Source organism: Capricornis sumatraensis, chromosome X, assembly GCF_032405125.1.
Source record: "Capricornis sumatraensis isolate serow.1 chromosome X, serow.2, whole genome shotgun sequence".
Lineage (NCBI taxonomy): Eukaryota > Metazoa > Chordata > Mammalia > Artiodactyla > Bovidae > Capricornis > Capricornis sumatraensis.
This window is the reverse complement of record NC_091092.1, coordinates 8,395,877-8,413,111: the sequence shown is the minus strand read 5'-3', so window position 1 is coordinate 8,413,111 and position 17,235 is coordinate 8,395,877. Positions and strand designations below refer to the sequence as shown.

The window sequence follows — 17,235 nt, the reverse complement described above, 5'->3', positions numbered from 1 at the left end:
AGTGAATTTGCAGCCCAGGAAAATAAAATCTGTCACTGCTTCCACTTTTTCCCCATCTATTTGCCATGAAGTGATTAATGGGACCAGATGTCATGACCTTATTTTTTGAAATTTGAATTTTAATCTAGCATTTTCACTCTTCTCTTTCACTCTTATCTGGAGGCTGTTTAGTTCTTCACTTTCTGCCATTAGAGTGGTATCATGTGCATAACTGAGGTTGTTGATATTTCTCCTGGAAATCTTGATTCTAGCTTGTGATTCCTCCAGCTTAGCATTTTGCATTATGTACTCTGCATAGACATTAAATAAGCAGAGTGACAATATACAGCCTTGGTGTACTCCTTTCCCAATTTTCGACCAGTTCATGCCATGTCCGGGTCTAACTGTTGCTTCTTGTCCTGCATACAGGTTTCTCAGGAGGCAGGTAAAGTGGTCTGGTATTCCCATCTCTTTAAGAATTTTCCACAGTTTGTTGTGATCCACACAAAGACTTTAGCATATATCAGTGAAGCAGAAGTAGATGTTTTTCTGGACTTCCCTTGCTTTTTCTGTCAGATGTTGGCAATTTGATCTCTGGTTTCTCTGCCTTTTCTAAATCCACGTTGTACCTCTGGCCATTCTTGTTTCATGTACCTTTGAAGTCTAGCTTGAAGGATTTTAGGTCTTCCCTGGTGGCTCAGTAAGTAAAGGATCTGCCTGCAATGCAGGTGACCTGGGTTCAATCCCTGGATTGTGAAGATCTCATGGAGACGGAAATGGCAACCCACTCCAGTGTTCTTGCCTGGAGAATTCTATGGACAGAGGAGCCTGGTGGACTACAGTCTATGGGGTCACAAAGAATTGAACACAACTGAGTGACTAGCACTTTCACTTTGAAGGATTTTGAACATTACCTTGCTAGCATGTGAAATGAGTGCAATTATATGGTAGTTTGAACATTCCTTGATGTTGCCCTTCTTTGGGATTGGAATGAAAACTGACCATTCCCAGTCCTGTGTCCATGGCTGAGTTCTCCAAATTTGCTGGCAAATTGAGTGCAACATTTTAACAGCATCCTCTTTTAAGATTTGAAATAGCTCAGCTGGAATTCCATCACCTTCACTAGCTTTGTTCATAGTAATGCTTCCTAAAGTCCACTTGACTTCACACTCCAGGATGTCTGGCTCTAGGTGAGTGACCACACCATTGTGGTTATCTGGATCATTAAGACCTTTTTAAGAGTGTCATGGGAACCCTTGAATTTATTACTGGTCAGTCAAAAGTGTGGGTGGTACTCCAGGACTTGTAACTGGCATCTGATCTCAAATGGGGACAGTATTATTGGGGACTGCACTCTTAAACCAGTGGAGTCTGCCTCTAACTCAGGGTAGTTGGTGTCAAAGAACTGATGATGTAAGAAAAAAAAGTGTCACACACTCCTATGTTTAGCAGCTACCTCTTGATTCATATCTATAAACTGATGTTTGATCCTATGCATCGTGCATAAACAAGTTAAATTTTGTGAAAAAAGCAGCCTATGTTAATAAGCAGCCTATGTTTTTGTGGCATACATCTACAATTTAGATGATTTTTAAAGTTCTTTTTCTATTTTTTTTTCTTATCAGAGCTCCCTCAGCCTTTATTTTCTATTAGAGGAACTTCACACGGTGCATACGGTGTATTTGTAGTTGGGAAACTTTACAGGGCAGTCCAGCGAGATACCTCTAAGTCCCACATGCATCCCAGTGCAGATACTTAACTAACTCACACCTGTGGATATTCTCAATCTCAGCCAAAGGACAGGGAAGTGTGAGATTTGTGTGTCTATGCATAAAGATGATTACCTCTGTTCTGATCACTTCTTGGGTAGCACTTATAAGGGCTAGATCATCCCTCAGTAGTTTTTACTGGGAGTGTAGTTGAAGTAAGTACCTCAACACACATGTAGTCCTTTTGTTTCTCCCTCCTTTCTGGATAAATATTATGGGTTATCTCATGTATAAATATCAGGAGCCGTTCAGATGTCACTTGACCTACAGTGTTGCTGCCTGGGGATAAAATTAGAGTGGAATTGTTGTCTGTCCTATCATTAATGAAAGATATAGGACAGATGACATTCTATCTATCACAACTGATCCTCTGCTCTACCCTGTTTCAAAAACACAACCTTCAGTGGGATCTCATCTATAAAATTCTCCCAGGCTCCCAATGGAGGGTTTCAGGGCCCTGTGCAATTCTCCCATACAGTTCTACCTTTCCATCTCCATTTCTAACACATTCTTCCAAGTCTGGGCCAGAACTAGAATGAGATAAAGACATAATTTAAGGAGGCACTCACTCATGCCTCAGTCACTCTAAGCCCTGCTCCCCTTTGCCTGTACTCAAGCTGCATTGGACTGTGCCATTTCCAACCCAACTATTCTCTGTACATTACTACTTTTGTGCATTTCCCCAGGCTGTTCTCTCAGTCTTCAATATCCTCATGCTCTTTCTCTGCCTATAGGAAACATAGCCATCCTTTTAGGCTCAGCTCAAATGCTAGGACCTGTTTAAAGTCTTTCTGAAACTTTCACCCTTACTCTTTGTCCCTTGGTAGGAAGTAATTCCTCCATCCTCTGTACTTACACAGTATTTTATTCACCCCTATTTTAGCATTTGTTTCTTTGTATCATGCACTAGAGCCTTTTTTTATGAATAAGACAGAAATAGTTTGATGGATAGATAGCACAGAGGAAGAAACTTGGACCCTTTTTCAAATTTATTTTAATTGGAGGCTAATTACTTTACAATATTGTAGTGGTTTTTGCCATACATTGACATGAATCAGCCATGGGTGTAGATGTGCTCCCCATCCTGAACCCCCCTCCCACCTCCCTCCCCATCCCATCCCTCAGGGTCATCCCAGTACACCAGCTCTGAGTACCCTGTCTCATGCATCAAACCTGGACTGGTGATCTATTTCACATATGATGATATACATGTTTCAATGCTATTCTCTCAAATCATCCCACCCTCGCCTTCTCCCACAGAGTCCAAAAGTCTGTTCTTTACATCTGTTTCTCTTTTGCTATCTTGCATATAGGGCCGTCATTACCATCTTTCTAAATTCCATATATATGCATTAATATACTGTATTGGTGTTTTTCTTTCTGACTTCACTCTGTATAATGGGCTCCAGTTTCATCCACCTCATTAGAACTGATTCAAATGCATCCTTTTTAATGACTGAGTAATGTTCCATTGTGTATATGTACCACACCTTTCTTATCCATTCATCTGCCAATGGACATCTAGGTTGCTTCCATGTCCTGGCTATTGTAAACAGTGCTGTGATGAATATTGGGGTACACGTGTCTCTTTCAATTCTGATTTCCTCGGTATGTATGCCCAGCAGTGGGATTGCTGGCTCTTATGGCTTCTATTTCCAGTTTTTTAAGGAATCTCCACACTGTTCTCCATAGTGGCTGTACTAGTTTGCATTCCCACCAACAGTGTAAGAGGCTTACCAACAAACAAAGGTCACAAACTGTTACTCATTGAAGCATTATTTTGTGCTTGGGCATACAGTACATTTAGGGTTGTTCTATAGAACAGGAATTTAACTAAAACTAACTTAATAAGGACATTTATTATTCACCGGTTGGAAGTACTGAGGTATGGCAGTCTTGATGATTGTTTGATTCAGCTAAGGACTCAGCTTTTTTCCCATCTCTTTCATCTGCCACTCACAATATCAGCTTCCATCCTAAGGCTGGACACTTGATGTATGCAAGGAGTCAAGCAACTTTTGAAGGAAGAAAAGAAGACATCTTTACTGAGGGCCTTTTCTTATGAGTGAGGACACATTCCTCAGAAATTCTTCTGCAATCTTCTCTTCACTTCTCATTGAGCAGAGTTACATCAGCACCCATTCCAGAGTAGCAAGGGGATGAATTATCCCTAGAGCAAGCAGACTCACCTCTGGACTTGGGATCAGCTTCCTTGTGGTACCTCACTATAAGGAGGAAGGAGACATATTTATGTAAAAGTGATGTTCTTTTAATATAGTAAAGGATTATGTTAAGCAACACAGAATATACAGAGCACCAACATTACAGTGAGAAAGAGCACAATGGCAATGTCTTAGCAATTATGACCTCTAAAAGCCACCAAGGAGATCTCATCTACTCTTACTGCTTTTCCCAGCCCACCCCATAATATGACTAGATCACAATTTTAAAAGGAACTAGAAAGACTTGATACCTGCAGATATTTCAGAATATCAGATAGCTCCTCAGTTAGTATATATATACAAGAATCCTGTAAAGTAATTACCAATCCCCTTGGAAGGATAACTGAGTTATAGAAACATTAAGTACCTTTTCCAAAGTGACACAAATAGTGGTAAAGTCTCTACTTACGCTTTGGACTGCATAGCTCTGAAGTCTGGCCATGTCCCAGAGTAGAGCCCGCAGGAAAGAGTCCCTAGTCTACTATGCAGCCTCCTTTGAGAAAGTGCTTACAGGGCTTTTTGTAGTGTTTGAAATGCCAAACATTAGTTATGCTTGGAAAGAACTTAAAGAGTAACTGGGTGAGGATATTGATTACAAAGTGAAGTGAATGGTCTTTCTCAAAGGAAAGCAGGGTGTTTGCTTTGATATCCCTACTGCATCAGTAACAGAAATACAGGGAAAGTGGCATGATTCACGGTACTGGCAGCTTTCTCTGGCCACAGAGCAACCAGAGCTAGAAGGACCACGGGAAGGATATCACAACTTCTGGGGACAGCAGAAAGGCAGTCAAAGTTTCAGGGGACAACACAAGGGCAACCAAGGTGTCAGGGGACAGTGGGAAAGAAGTAGAAGCTTCAGAGGACAGTGATCAGCAGGTGACAACGAAAGTAACAGTTTCCGAAACAAAGGCCAGGAGCAGAGTTTTAGTAAAGCATTCAGACAGTAATTTGAAGTAGAGGATTTATGTGGCAAAAGCAGAACTATGTTCACCAGCATGGAACTGAACATTATTTTTCATATAAAGTTAAAAGCAGATTGTAGTTCCTACATGACTACTTGCACAGTCCCCCTCTCTTCGAGAGAAGCCAGCTTCATCTAAATTATTTCATCTGATTGATGGTTATCATGTATAACTTTATTGCTACTTCTGTCTCTGGTATTCCTTTGGAAAAGGTTATGGATTCATTACATATTCTAACATATTATCTACAGATTATAAGATAAAGTCAAGGATGTATCTGCTGATACTTTTTAAGATGACCTGTCTTTATACTTAGAAATGTCTCTTTAATAGTAGGCTTCCCTGGTGGCTCAGATGGTAAAGAATCTGCCTGTAATGCAAGAGACCTGTGTTCGATCCCTGAGTCGGGAAGATGCCCTGGAGAAGGAAACAGCAACCCACTCCAATACTCTTGCCTGGAGAATTCCATGGACAGAGGAGCCTGGCAGGCTGCAGTCCATGGGGTTGCAAAGAGTTGGACACGACTGAGTGACTGTCACTCACTACAGGGCTTGCTGCTGCTGCTGCTAAGTCTCTTCAGTCGTATCTGACTCTGTATGACCCCATAGACGGCAGCCCACCAGGCTCCCCCGTCCCTGGGATTCTCCAGGCAAGAACACTGGAGTGGGTTGCCATTTCTTTCTCCAGTGCATGAAAGTGAAAAGTGAAAGTGAAGTTGCTCAGTCGTGTCCCACTCTTAGTGACCCCATGGACTGCAGCCCACCAGGCTCCTGTGTCCATGGGATTTGCCAGGCAAGACTACTGGAGTGGGGTGCCATTGCCTTCTCTGACTACAGGGCTTAGAAGCTGGTAACTCTAATTTACAAAAGCACCTAGTAGTGTAGTGCACTGCCTCTTTATGGTGGTGGTGGTAACAGAGATGACTTTACTCCAGAGGTTAAGTCACAGTTGTTCAGACCTCACCAGATCTTTAATTCAGGAAGTCTGAATTCTAATCTGCACTCCACATTAAGAATCTGGGGGCTAAGATTTCAAGTTCAGAGAGTCATGTAAAGTTTCTATACTTGGGAGAGAAAAGAGCAAATATTCATGGAGCAACTAAGTTTTCAAGAGCAACTTTATTCCCAGATCTGAAGTTCAGCTGAAAAGAAGACAATGAAAGCTGTGTTCACTGATCTTTAGTTACCCGGTTAAAATCCCTAGGCTACACTTTCAGTTCTGACATGCAAAGAGCTTGGAAGCCCTGTACTTACAACAAGTAAAGAGCTGAACAAACTGAGAATCAATGACTTAGAACCATCATAGAACTGAGGTCACAAGGCAGATGACCACCCCAAATTCTGGAGAAAAGACAAATCAGAGAGTCACAGCCTCTCTCTCTCCATAGAGCAGAAACTGCTAGAGACGTAAACAGGTAAGAACACTTAAGTGGGAATTTTGACAAACTGCTGGAGACTGAGGGTAGAATAGTATGAGAATAAGAAACCTCTAAGTGACCTGCAGTGAACTTTACCTCCAGAAACTCATAGTGCAGATAGCAGAAAGATCTCAGGGCTCTGGCAGTGGGAGGGGAAGTGTACACTCAAGAAATACACTCCCCAGTCTTCTCCATAACAAAGGGCTACTCTCCAGTGGAAAAGACTTTCCCAGGACATTATCCCGGCTAAGGGAAAGGCATTCCTTATATCCAGCCCACTCTAACCCTCCATTCTCCTGTAAGGAGAAGAAAGACACTAAAGAAACACTTGTGAAGGGCAGAATCGAGAGGCACAGGCCCACAAAAGACTGGGATTTAACTGTGAGATTATAGAACACTTCCTCTCCTCCACATGTTGACAAGCGTCCAGTACAGAAACAGTGAGGTGCAGCTGGAAGAGTTGCAAATGCAGACTATCTCTGCAAGATATAATTAGGGAAGCCCAAATTGCCAAATCTGCTGGATCATGGAAAAAGCAAGAGAGTTCCAGAAAAACATCTATCTCTGCTTTATTGACTATGCCAAAGCCTTTGACTGTGTGGATCACAATAAACTGTGGAAAATTCTGAAAGAGATGGGAATACCAGACCACCTGAACTGCCTCTTGGGAAACCTGGATGCAGGTCAGGAAGCAACAGTTAGAACTGGACATGGAACAACAGACTGGTTCCAAATAGGAAAAGGAGTACGTCAAGGCTGTATATTGTCACCCTGCCTATTTAGCTTATATGCAGAGTACATCATGAGAAACGCTGGGCTGGAAGAAGCACAAGCTGGAATCAAGATTGCTGGGAGAAATGTCAATAACCTCAGATATGCAGATGACACCACCCTTATGGCAGAAAGTGAAGAGGAACTAAAAAGCCTCTTGATGAAAGTGAAAGTGGAGAGGGAAAAAGTTGGCTTAAAGCTCAACATTCAGAAAACGAAGATCATGGCATCCGGTCCCATCACTTCATGGGAAATAGATGGGGAAACAGTGGAAACAGTGTCAGATTTTATTTTGGGGGGCTCCAAAATCACTGCAGATGGTGACTGCAGCCATGAAATTAAAAGATGCTTACTCCTTGGAAGGAAACTTATGACCAACCTAGATAGCATATTCAAAAGCAGAGACATTACTTTACCAACAAAGGTCCATCTAGTCAATGCTATGGTTTTTCCTGTGGTCATGTATGGATGTGAGAGTTGGACTATAAAGAAAGCTGAGTGCCAAAGAATCAATGCTTTTGAACTGTGGTGTTGGAGAAGACTCTTGAGAGTCCCTTGGAGTGCAAGGAGATCCAACCAGTCCATTCTAAAGGAGATCAGTCCTGGGTGTTCTTTGGAAACTCCTGTACTTTGGCCACCTCATGCGAAGAGTTGACTCATTGGAAAAGACTCTGATGCTGGGAGGGATTGGGGGCAGGAGGAGAAGGAAACGACGGAGGATGAGTTGGCTGGATGGCATCACCGACTCAACAGACATGAGTTTGAGTGAACTTCGGGAGTTGGTGATGGACAGGGAGGTCTGGCATGCTGCGATTCATGGGGTCGCAAAGAATCAGACACGACTGAGCGACTGAACTGAACTGAACTGAAAGTTAAGAGGAGAGACAAAAATAGAGGCTAGAGGAATTTGAAGACTGGCACCTACAGTTACAGCAAACACTATGCACAGCCCATCTGCTACTAAAAGTCGGTTTACCTCAGTTCTTATTACCATCATCCAACTTTCAACACAAAATTATAAAACGTAAGAAAAAATTTTATAAAATTATCAAAGGCAAGAAAAAGTGTTGTTTAAGGATACAAAGCATCAGAACCAGGCTCAGATATAATGCAGATTTGGGGATTATCAAACTGGCAATTTAAAATTAACATGATTAACTTGGTATGTTAATTGAAGGATAATTTCTTTACAATATTGTGGTTGTCTCTGCACTATATCATCACCAATCAGTTATAATTATATACATTTACTATATATGTATATATCCCCTGCCTTTTGAGGCTCCCTCAAATTCACATCTTCCACCCCTCTAGGTCATCACCGAGCACCAGGCTGGGTTCCCCGTATTTGTTATACAGCAGCTTCCTGCTAGCTATTTGTTGCACACATGATGTAGTGTATATATGTCAATGCTACTTTCTCAATTTGCCCTAGCCTCTCCTTCCGCCACTGCATCCACAAGCCCATTCTCTATGTCTGCATCTCTATTTCTTCTCTTAAATAGGCTCATCAGTACTATTTTTCTGGCTTCTCTATGATTAATATGTTAATAGCCATAGTAGGTAAAACTAGACTGGTGTGTATGGCAAGCGTGTGAGATCCCAGTTGGTTCTAATCCTTGGCATATTCCCACCCTGCCAAAGATGGTGAGCCCTTGGAATCCCCTGCAAGAGATGACCTGACAGAAGCCAGGAAGAGGAGCCAGGACTGCCCCTACATGGTGCCTGACCCCTGGCTGCGGGGTGAGAAACAGGATTGTCTGAGCAGGTGCGGGTCCTGTCAGGGAAAGGTCCTCTTTCCTGGGCAACTGTGGGGACAGTGAAATGGTAAAGTGTGCCACCACAGCGACTGAGAGGACAGCAGTGTGGCAGAAAGAATGAGGACACTGGCACAGAGAAGTGGTTTGTCTCCTCAGCCAGAGGTCTGTCAGGGGCTGCCTTCCCTTAGAAGAGGGGCAGGGGCTCGGCCGCCACAGGCGCCCGCTCCCACTCTTCCCCTCCCACTTTCCTCCAGCCCCTGAAGGTGAAAGCAGCCCCCCAGCCCCCCGCGCCCAAGAAGGATGGCCGGCGTGATGGGGGAAGGGAGGGGGCGGACACCGAACACCCTGCAGGTTCACACAGACACACACACACACAGACACACACACACACCCGCTGCTCCCTGCAGTGCGACCCCTCGCGACCCTCCCGGCCCCGGCCCGCGAGCCCCCTATGCTGCAGGGCCGGAAGCGTGGGGGTGGTCACCGCACGGAGGGCGGCGCAGGATGGCGGAAGGCTGGCCAGGCGGCACGGCGTGGCTCCGCCCCTGAGGCTGGCATTCCTCCCGGCCCCGCCCACTCTGGGTCGGAACTACGGTGGGCCTGCGAGGGGGCGTCGAGCCCGTTCGTGCCGTATCCCTCCGCCCCCCTTCCTAATATTCTCGCAGCGAGCGCTCGGTACCGCAACCTGTGCAGCCCCTGCGGGGTTTGGCGTGGGGGGCGGGAGCCCTCTTTGCCATTCTGCCCTCACAGCGAGCCGTGGGAATCGAGAGGGGAGCTGCGACCGGAGTGGGAAGGCCGACCACCGGGACCTTGCGCCTGCGAAGGCAAGTGGGGTTTCGGGGGGCGACGACCGCCTCACAGCCTGCCCTTGGCAGCCTGAGGACGGGGAGGCGAGATTGTCGGAGCTGGACCCTTAGAGAGTCCTTAGCGCCTGGAGACTGGCGCTGAGAAGGCGGCGACCGGCGCGCGGGCTGTTGCCGGGTCTTGGCCGCAGGGGCTCCCTTGGATGCTGGAGAGGCGTACGACGTGGACAGTCCTTGGCGGGCTTTCCGGGTGGCTGTACCCGACCCTCGACGGCGCCTGTGCGGGGAGAGGGCTGTGCGGGAAGCTGCTACGGCCGAAATAGCAGAGGGAGCCAGTGTGGGGGCTCCGGGGAGGCCGCCGGAGCCGGGACGGGAGCCGCCCGGGCCACGGTTCTGCCAAGGGGCCTGTCGTGCCCCTCGTGCCGGGTGCAGTCCCTTCCCACAGGCACCTCTTTGATGTCAGTCTTCTGTCTGCGCAGTTGATCTGGCGACTTCAATTGAAGGGGAACTGAGCGCGTAGATTATGAAGACACCAAAATGACAAATCTGTTGCTTCTTAATACAGCTGTTTAGTTGCCTTCCGTATTTAGCTCTTGCACATGTCGAATGCAAGCAGATGACACGGTGAGGAGTCCATAGGCTTTCGTAGGAAAGATCCATATAAATAAATGATGTATTAATCCACGTTTCTCGTTTGGAACCTGTTTTCTGGACATCCTAGCGCCCTTGAATATGTTGAAGTGTGGCAATGGCTCTTCAGAATAGAGAGGAAAATTTTCTGCAGGGTCAGTTTAGAACACATGAAGTCAGTCTGCCCATTCAGTTTCTGGTTCTGGAAACCCAAACCCATTTTCCCTTCACAGCCACTCTCATTTTGGTGCAGAAGCAGTCCCACAGAATTTTGGAGTTACTGGGAAAGGAAAGTGAAGTCGCTCAGTCGTGTCTGACTCTTTGCGACCCCGTGGACTGTAGCCCACCAGGCTCCTCCGTCCATGGGATTCTCCAGGCAAGAATATTGGAATGGGTTGCCATTTCCTCCTCCAGGGGATTTTCCTGACCCAGGGATCGAACCCAGGTCTCCCGCATTTCTGAGCCACCAGGGAAGCCTCTCAGAGTTACTGGGAGTGGGTATCAATTTCTAGAAGGTGATAGACGTTTATTCACTTATTCCTTGATTCTTCAAAAGGACATTTTAGGAATTCTGGGAATTCTGGGAATCTGTTCATTAACCTGATACTTTTCTACCTTTGTCAGCATACTGTTTTGGTGTTTTACTGAATGTCCCTCCCTTTTATGCAGTGTGTGACTCTTCAGCTAGTGGACTGTTCTGTAGTGGTAAAGACAGCATCTCCTGAAACCACCTGCTGTGTGGCCTGGCTGGCATAGGTGGTGAATGAGGTCGGAACTATGTATGTGTGGGGAAGGGGAAAAGGCTGCAGCATGCAGGATGGTATTGAAATGATAGCCCCCATTATCTTCACTGCCTGCCTTCTAAATACAGTTGCCTATGTTCCACTACCCACTCTCGCATCTCATGTTTTTGTTCAAGGGAGGATGTGATGCCTCTGCTAGGAAAATGACTGACTTTAGAGTTGGGAGGTATGATTAGACAAGCTGCAGGTCTCTAGCAGGGGAGTGGATGGGAGATCACTTGGGAAGAGCAGAGAGATGGGAGACATTTTTCATGGCCTTGAATATACAGAAGTGTGTGTTGTAACACTTGTGATGGGTGTTGGGTCATCTCAGTCTCTTCTGTTTTCTTTCCTATTTTTTTTTTTTGTCTTTTATAGATTTGTTTTTTCAGAGTCCTGTAGAAATCTGCAGGTAGCTGTTCTCTTTGAACTTGATTAGGAAAGAAGACGAAAGCTATTCATTTGAATCCAAGGTGAGTGTGAGCATGTGCACCCTCACTGATTGGGAGTGGGAATTGGCTATTGACAAGTAAGACCAGATCATATCTTGAAGCCATTGTATTCCAACTTCCCACACACCTTTGCCCTCACATTTATCTATAGGAAATGGGGATGGGATAAGACACAGTTGTGCCTATAGGGTAATTGATAGATACCCGGGAAGTGGAGAAGGATAACATGGAAGAGGATCAAGGAGGCCAGAAACAAAGCTCTAGATTTGGAAAGGCAGGTGTTGGGTTTAGAAGCCAGAGTGCATATCTACCAAATGCTTAAAGTTCCAATCCCTTCTGTGTTTTTGTTCATAGGTCCACCTGTGAGTTGGCTATAGGGCTTATCAACACCAGAAGCAAGAGAAGAGGAGAAAAGTCCACCATATAAGTGCAGGTTGGTGTGAGGCATACCAGGATAGACCTGTGGGTTATAGTGGTATATTCCAAAGGGGCTATACCCCTTAGTCTCGCTCACTTTCACCAAACTTTCTCATCATCTCTGTTCCTATTTGATGCAGAGAAAAGAGAAGTGTCTGGACAGGGCTTTGTTGGGCATTAGTGGGACTATGGTAGGGATAAAACAAAGTAAAAACATTTTCTACTATTCTACTCTTACCATACAATCCATCTGTACTCTCACGTTGTGTGACTTTCTGCATAGAAAAATGCAGTTGGAAGAGACTGAAAGCTCGTTTTCTTCTTCCACCTCAGGTCTATCTCCAGTGCTAGCTGTGGTGGCTTTGGAGTGACGGAAGATCATCACCTTCAACCTAGTAAAAGAATATTAGGACACTGGCCCAAGACATATTGAGAACCAAGGCCAAGACTGTGTAGAGCTATCTATATAACTGGGCTTCAGCTATGGCTGGAGCTAGGAATAGAAGGAATAGGAATAGAAAGAATGAGAATAAAAAGAAGGCAAAAACTGAAAAAAGGGCTGTTGTAGAAGCTGAAGGAAAAAGGGAGGCCACTGATACAGTCAAATCAGCTGAAGGAAAGAGGGAGGCTACTGGTACAGTCAAATCAGCTGAAGGAAAGAGGGAGGCTACTGGTACAGGCAAAACCCAGGCCAAAGCAATAACCAAGGCAGGGCCTCGGGCAGATGCAGTGGCAGTGGTGAAGGCAGCGTCTAAGAACAAGACTGTTACTGAGATGAAAGAACGTCTGCCAGATGTCCGTCCCAAAGCTGAAGATGAGGCCACTAGAACAGCTCGATTTTGTTCTGCGGCTCAGGCTACTGCTGAGTCCAGGTTTACATGTAAAGATAAGACTCGTACTGATACCTTGTTTGGGGCTGGAGAAGAGGCCAATGTTGGTTCCTGGTTCTGGAATGGAGAAAAGATTGGTAAACATTTCAGTGCTAAGGATGAAGGTAAAGCTGATACTGGTCCCCCATCCTGTGCTGAGAAGTTGGAGCCTGTGGCTGGCACCAGCTGTAAGGCTAGGCCAGGAGCTGAGGAGGAGGAGGAGGAGAACGTTATTGGGAGCTGGTTTTGGGATGGAGATGAAACTAGTTTTGACCCTAACCCTAGACCTGTGAGCAGGATAATTAAGCCTCAGCCTGTGGATGAAATTAATGAAAAAGATAGGCCTAAGGACTGGTCTGAGGTAACTATATGGCCCAAAGCTCCTGCTGTAACTCCAGCAGTGTTAGGCTTTAGATCCCAAGTCACATTTGAGAAAAAGCCTCCTTCATATTTTGTCCTGGCTTCTGCTGAGGAAAATACCTGTTCTTCGCCTGTGGCAACAGCAGCAGCACGCCCTTCTAGAAACACTCCCTCTAGCTCACAGCCTGTCTCTGAGTTCCCATTTGGTTCTGACCCTTGCATCCAGACCATAGAGGAAATTAGGCGCCAAATCAGGATCAGGGAAGTGAATGGGATTAAGCCATTTGCTTGCCCTTGCAAAATGGAATGCTACATGGATTCTGAGGAGTTTGAAAGACTTATTACCTTACTTAAGTCAACTACTGATCCTCTCATTCATAAAATAGCTCAAATTGCAATGGGGATCATTAATGTTCATCCATTTGCTCAAGAGTTCATTAATGAGGTGGGTGTAGTGACACTTATTGAAAGCTTGCTCAGTTTTCCTTCCTCTGAAATGAGAAAAAAGGCTGTCATTACTCTGAATCCCCCCTCTGGGGATGAAAGACAACGCAAGGTTGAATTACATGTTAAGCATATGTGTAAAGAAACCATATCTTTTCCCTTGAATTCACCTGGACAGCAGTCTGGATTAAAGATACTAGGACAACTGACTACTGATTCTAACCATCATCACATTGTTGCCAATTACTTTTCAGAGCTTTTCCATTTGCTGTCCCTTGGAAATCGTAAAACTAGAAATCTTGTTTTGAAAGTACTTTTGAATATGTCTGAAAATCCAACTGCAGCCAGAGATATGACCAATACAGAATCATTAGCAGCATTAAAACTCATCTTTAACCAGAAAGAGGCAAAAGCCAATCTCGTTAGTGCTGTGGCCATATTTATTAACATAAAAGAGCATATCAGAAAGGGCTCGATTGTAGTCGTTGATCACTCCAGTTATACTACACTCATGGCCATTTTCCGTGAAGTTAAAGTGATTATTGAAACAATGTAAAATGAGCTAGAAATAAAAGAGAATGCTTTTAACAATCTGCACACTTGAATAGGCTGTCTGTTCCCAAAGAGCCATGCATAATGTTTTGGTTATTACAGTGTGCATGTTATGAATTACATCTTTAACACAATATTACCTGTGACAGTCTAGCCTGAGCTAGACCATTGTGGGGTGTCAGTGTTTCATTCTGAGTTGAAAACATCTGTCAATTAATATCTTCTGTAGATGGAGAGCTTTTTAACATTTTACTTAATTTCAGATAGTAAACTGCTGCATCGTAAGGAAGCTAAACTTGTTCATTAGTATCTGCTTAAATCCATTTGCAGTTTCAAATGATTAAAAAAGATAATATCCTTGAATTTATAATCTAGTTGCATAAAAAAGGCATATACACAAAAAGATATCTAATGATACACATGAACTCATCTGTGTATATATGTACACAAACATATATATATACCACACATGCCCATTGCCAAGTGTGCACTCTCAATATATAATGGCAGGGTTGCTTGCTACAGGCTGTTTAATGTAAAAGGAATTACTGTTTTTCCCCTATCCTACCTGAATCAGATAACTCATTCTACAACATAGAAATGGCCCCAAATCTCAGATAAAATGTAATATTCATTTTTATTTTGATAACTACATTTATAACTCAGTTTTTGGCTATTTCATTTATGTCAAGTCATACAGACGAGAAAGGAGGTAGGTGTAAAGAGGAAACAATTTCCAGAGTACCTACTGTTAATGTCAGTAACTGTGTTAGCACTACATATTACAGGTTTCCTCTTTTCAACAATGGTTCTCTGAGCTACGTACTGGTATTTTTTTTATGATATTAACTCATTATTCTGGATCACCTCCAATGAGAATTAGGGAGGTTAAATCATTTTTCCCAGATTTACATGGCAGACAAGTGGCATTGCTATTTTGTCTGATACCAAACCCACTCTCATTGCCCCACTACCTTATAGCCCTCTTCCACTTTTTTGTGTGGCAGCCTTCATGGCTCACAGATTGGTTTTAATGATCACATTTTGCTGTAGATAATGCTCCTGCCAGTCTTGCAATTCTTAACTTCCTCTGAATGCACATGTCCATTAGGCATTTGGCTAAACCTTGCTGGAGTTAGAAGAAAAGTCTAGGATGAATGTGTATGGATTTAACTGGTAGTATCTGGGAAACAGTTGGTGACCAAAACAGCTGAATGGATAAGATGTAAATTTGGAGTCAAAACAATTGAAATTTGCTCTATGACCTTATGGGCTTCAATCTGTATGTACCTTCTCCCTCTAAAGAACTAGAATCATTCTGTACATGGTTTCATACCTTACGTTTTAAAAGATAATTGTTTTCTTCCTCCTTGCAAAGCTACCTTAATTTGTTTACCATTTGTAATTTAATTCTCCTGTGAGTCCTGAAAAGATAAAACAGTTCTATCTTTTACTAGTAGGCAAGCCTACTCTCTGTATTTGTGCCAGCTAAAACTGTATGGGATAAACTTAATTGGAGAAATTTAGGCCCAGGCCTAGAACTGCAGCTTCGTCAACACCAAACAGGAAAGGTAGGAGAGAAGCTGCCGCCTCTGTCTACATGATAGTGACTCCTGAAGCTCTGCCGTCCAGAAAGCATTTCTAGGACTTTTGGACTGTAGCTCTGTTGTCTAAAACTCATGGTAGGAATTAGAACCTCTTATCTGAGTTAAAGTGAATGTCTCAGTATGTGAAAACATTGGATTATATACTTTGTTAGGAAGTTAAAATGAAACAGGACCATACTGTAAATACTGTTTGTAACTTGCCTTCTCCCGGTCCTCCACTGTCTCTTGTGACTATCTTTCCATATCAATAAATAGACTTCTACAAATATTTTTGAATCTCTTATTTAAAGTTTTTCTTGTGTTAACATTTGGTGCGTAGTACTCTATAATCTTCCATTGCATATCCTCTTAATAAAGAATGTGGATAAACTTATTCTCCTATAAAAATAAGACTACAGTATTCTGCAACTTGCCTTTTTGTCCTTTCAGTTATCTTTCCAATTCTGTGTATCTACCACATGCTTTTTATTTAATAGCTTTATTGAGATGTAGTTGACATATATCAAACCCTACATATTTAAAGTATACAATTTGATAAGGTTTAACATATGTGTACAGACATGAAACTATCACCATAATCAAGATAGCAAACATATCCATCACCTCCAAAAGTTTTGCCATGCCCCTTTGTAATCTCTCCTTTCCATTTCTCCCTATGCTGTCCCAGACAACCACTAATATGTATTTTGACAATATAGAGTCATTTTCATTTTCTATAGTTTTACATAAAAAGAATCATGTAACATATATTCTTTTGGAGGGAAGGAGATCTCATTTCTTTTTATATTTTCTAATTTGGGGAAAATTGCTTTACAATGTTGTATTGGTTTCTCCCATACAGCATTGCAAATCAGCCGTAATTATGCATATTATCCCTTCCCTCTTGAGCTTCCCTCCCCTCCCCCATCCCTCCCCTCTAGGTCATCACAGACCTCCCTGTGATATGTTATAGAGCTACTTCTCACTAGCTATTTTACACATGATAGTGTATATATGTCAATGTTACTTTCTCTGTTTGTCCCACTCTTTTCTTCCCCCATTGTGTGCACAAGTCAGTTTTCTATATCTGCATCTCCATTCTTTACCTGTAAATAGATTCATCAATATCATTTTTCTAGATTCCATATATATGTGTTGATTCACATTATTTGTTTTCTTCTTTCTGACTTACTTCACTCTGTGTAACAGGTTCTAGGTTCATCCACTTCAGTAGAACTTACTCAAATTATTTTTAATGACTAAGTAGTATTCTATTGTGTGTGTGTGTGTGTACCACATATTTATCCATTAAGCATAATTATTTGAGATCCATGTGAGTTGTTACATGTATCAATAGTTCATTCCTTTTCATTGCCAAGTAGTATTCTACTATATGGCTGTACCACCATTTGCACAGTTTATCCATTCACCTGTTAATGGACATTTGGGTGGTTTCCAGA

The 17,235-nt window shown here is 43.3% G+C and overlaps 1 protein-coding gene across 1 annotated transcript; it reads left to right on the top strand.

Moving 5' to 3' along the window:
• The first annotated feature begins 12,447 nt into the window (after positions 1 to 12,447).
• Positions 12,448 to 14,193, top strand: GPRASP3 (G protein-coupled receptor associated sorting protein family member 3). The gene has a single exon (XM_068962489.1). It carries the CDS (start codon positions 12,448 to 12,450, stop codon positions 14,191 to 14,193), a length of 1,746 nt encoding a protein of 581 aa, XP_068818590.1.
• Positions 14,194 to 17,235: the final 3,042 nt, after the last annotated feature.

Excerpts from the sequence above, each read along its gene's own strand:
- GPRASP3 (XM_068962489.1), top strand. The coding sequence starts at position 12,448 with ATGGCTGGAGCTAGGAATAGAAGGAATAGGAATAGAAAGAATGAGAAT.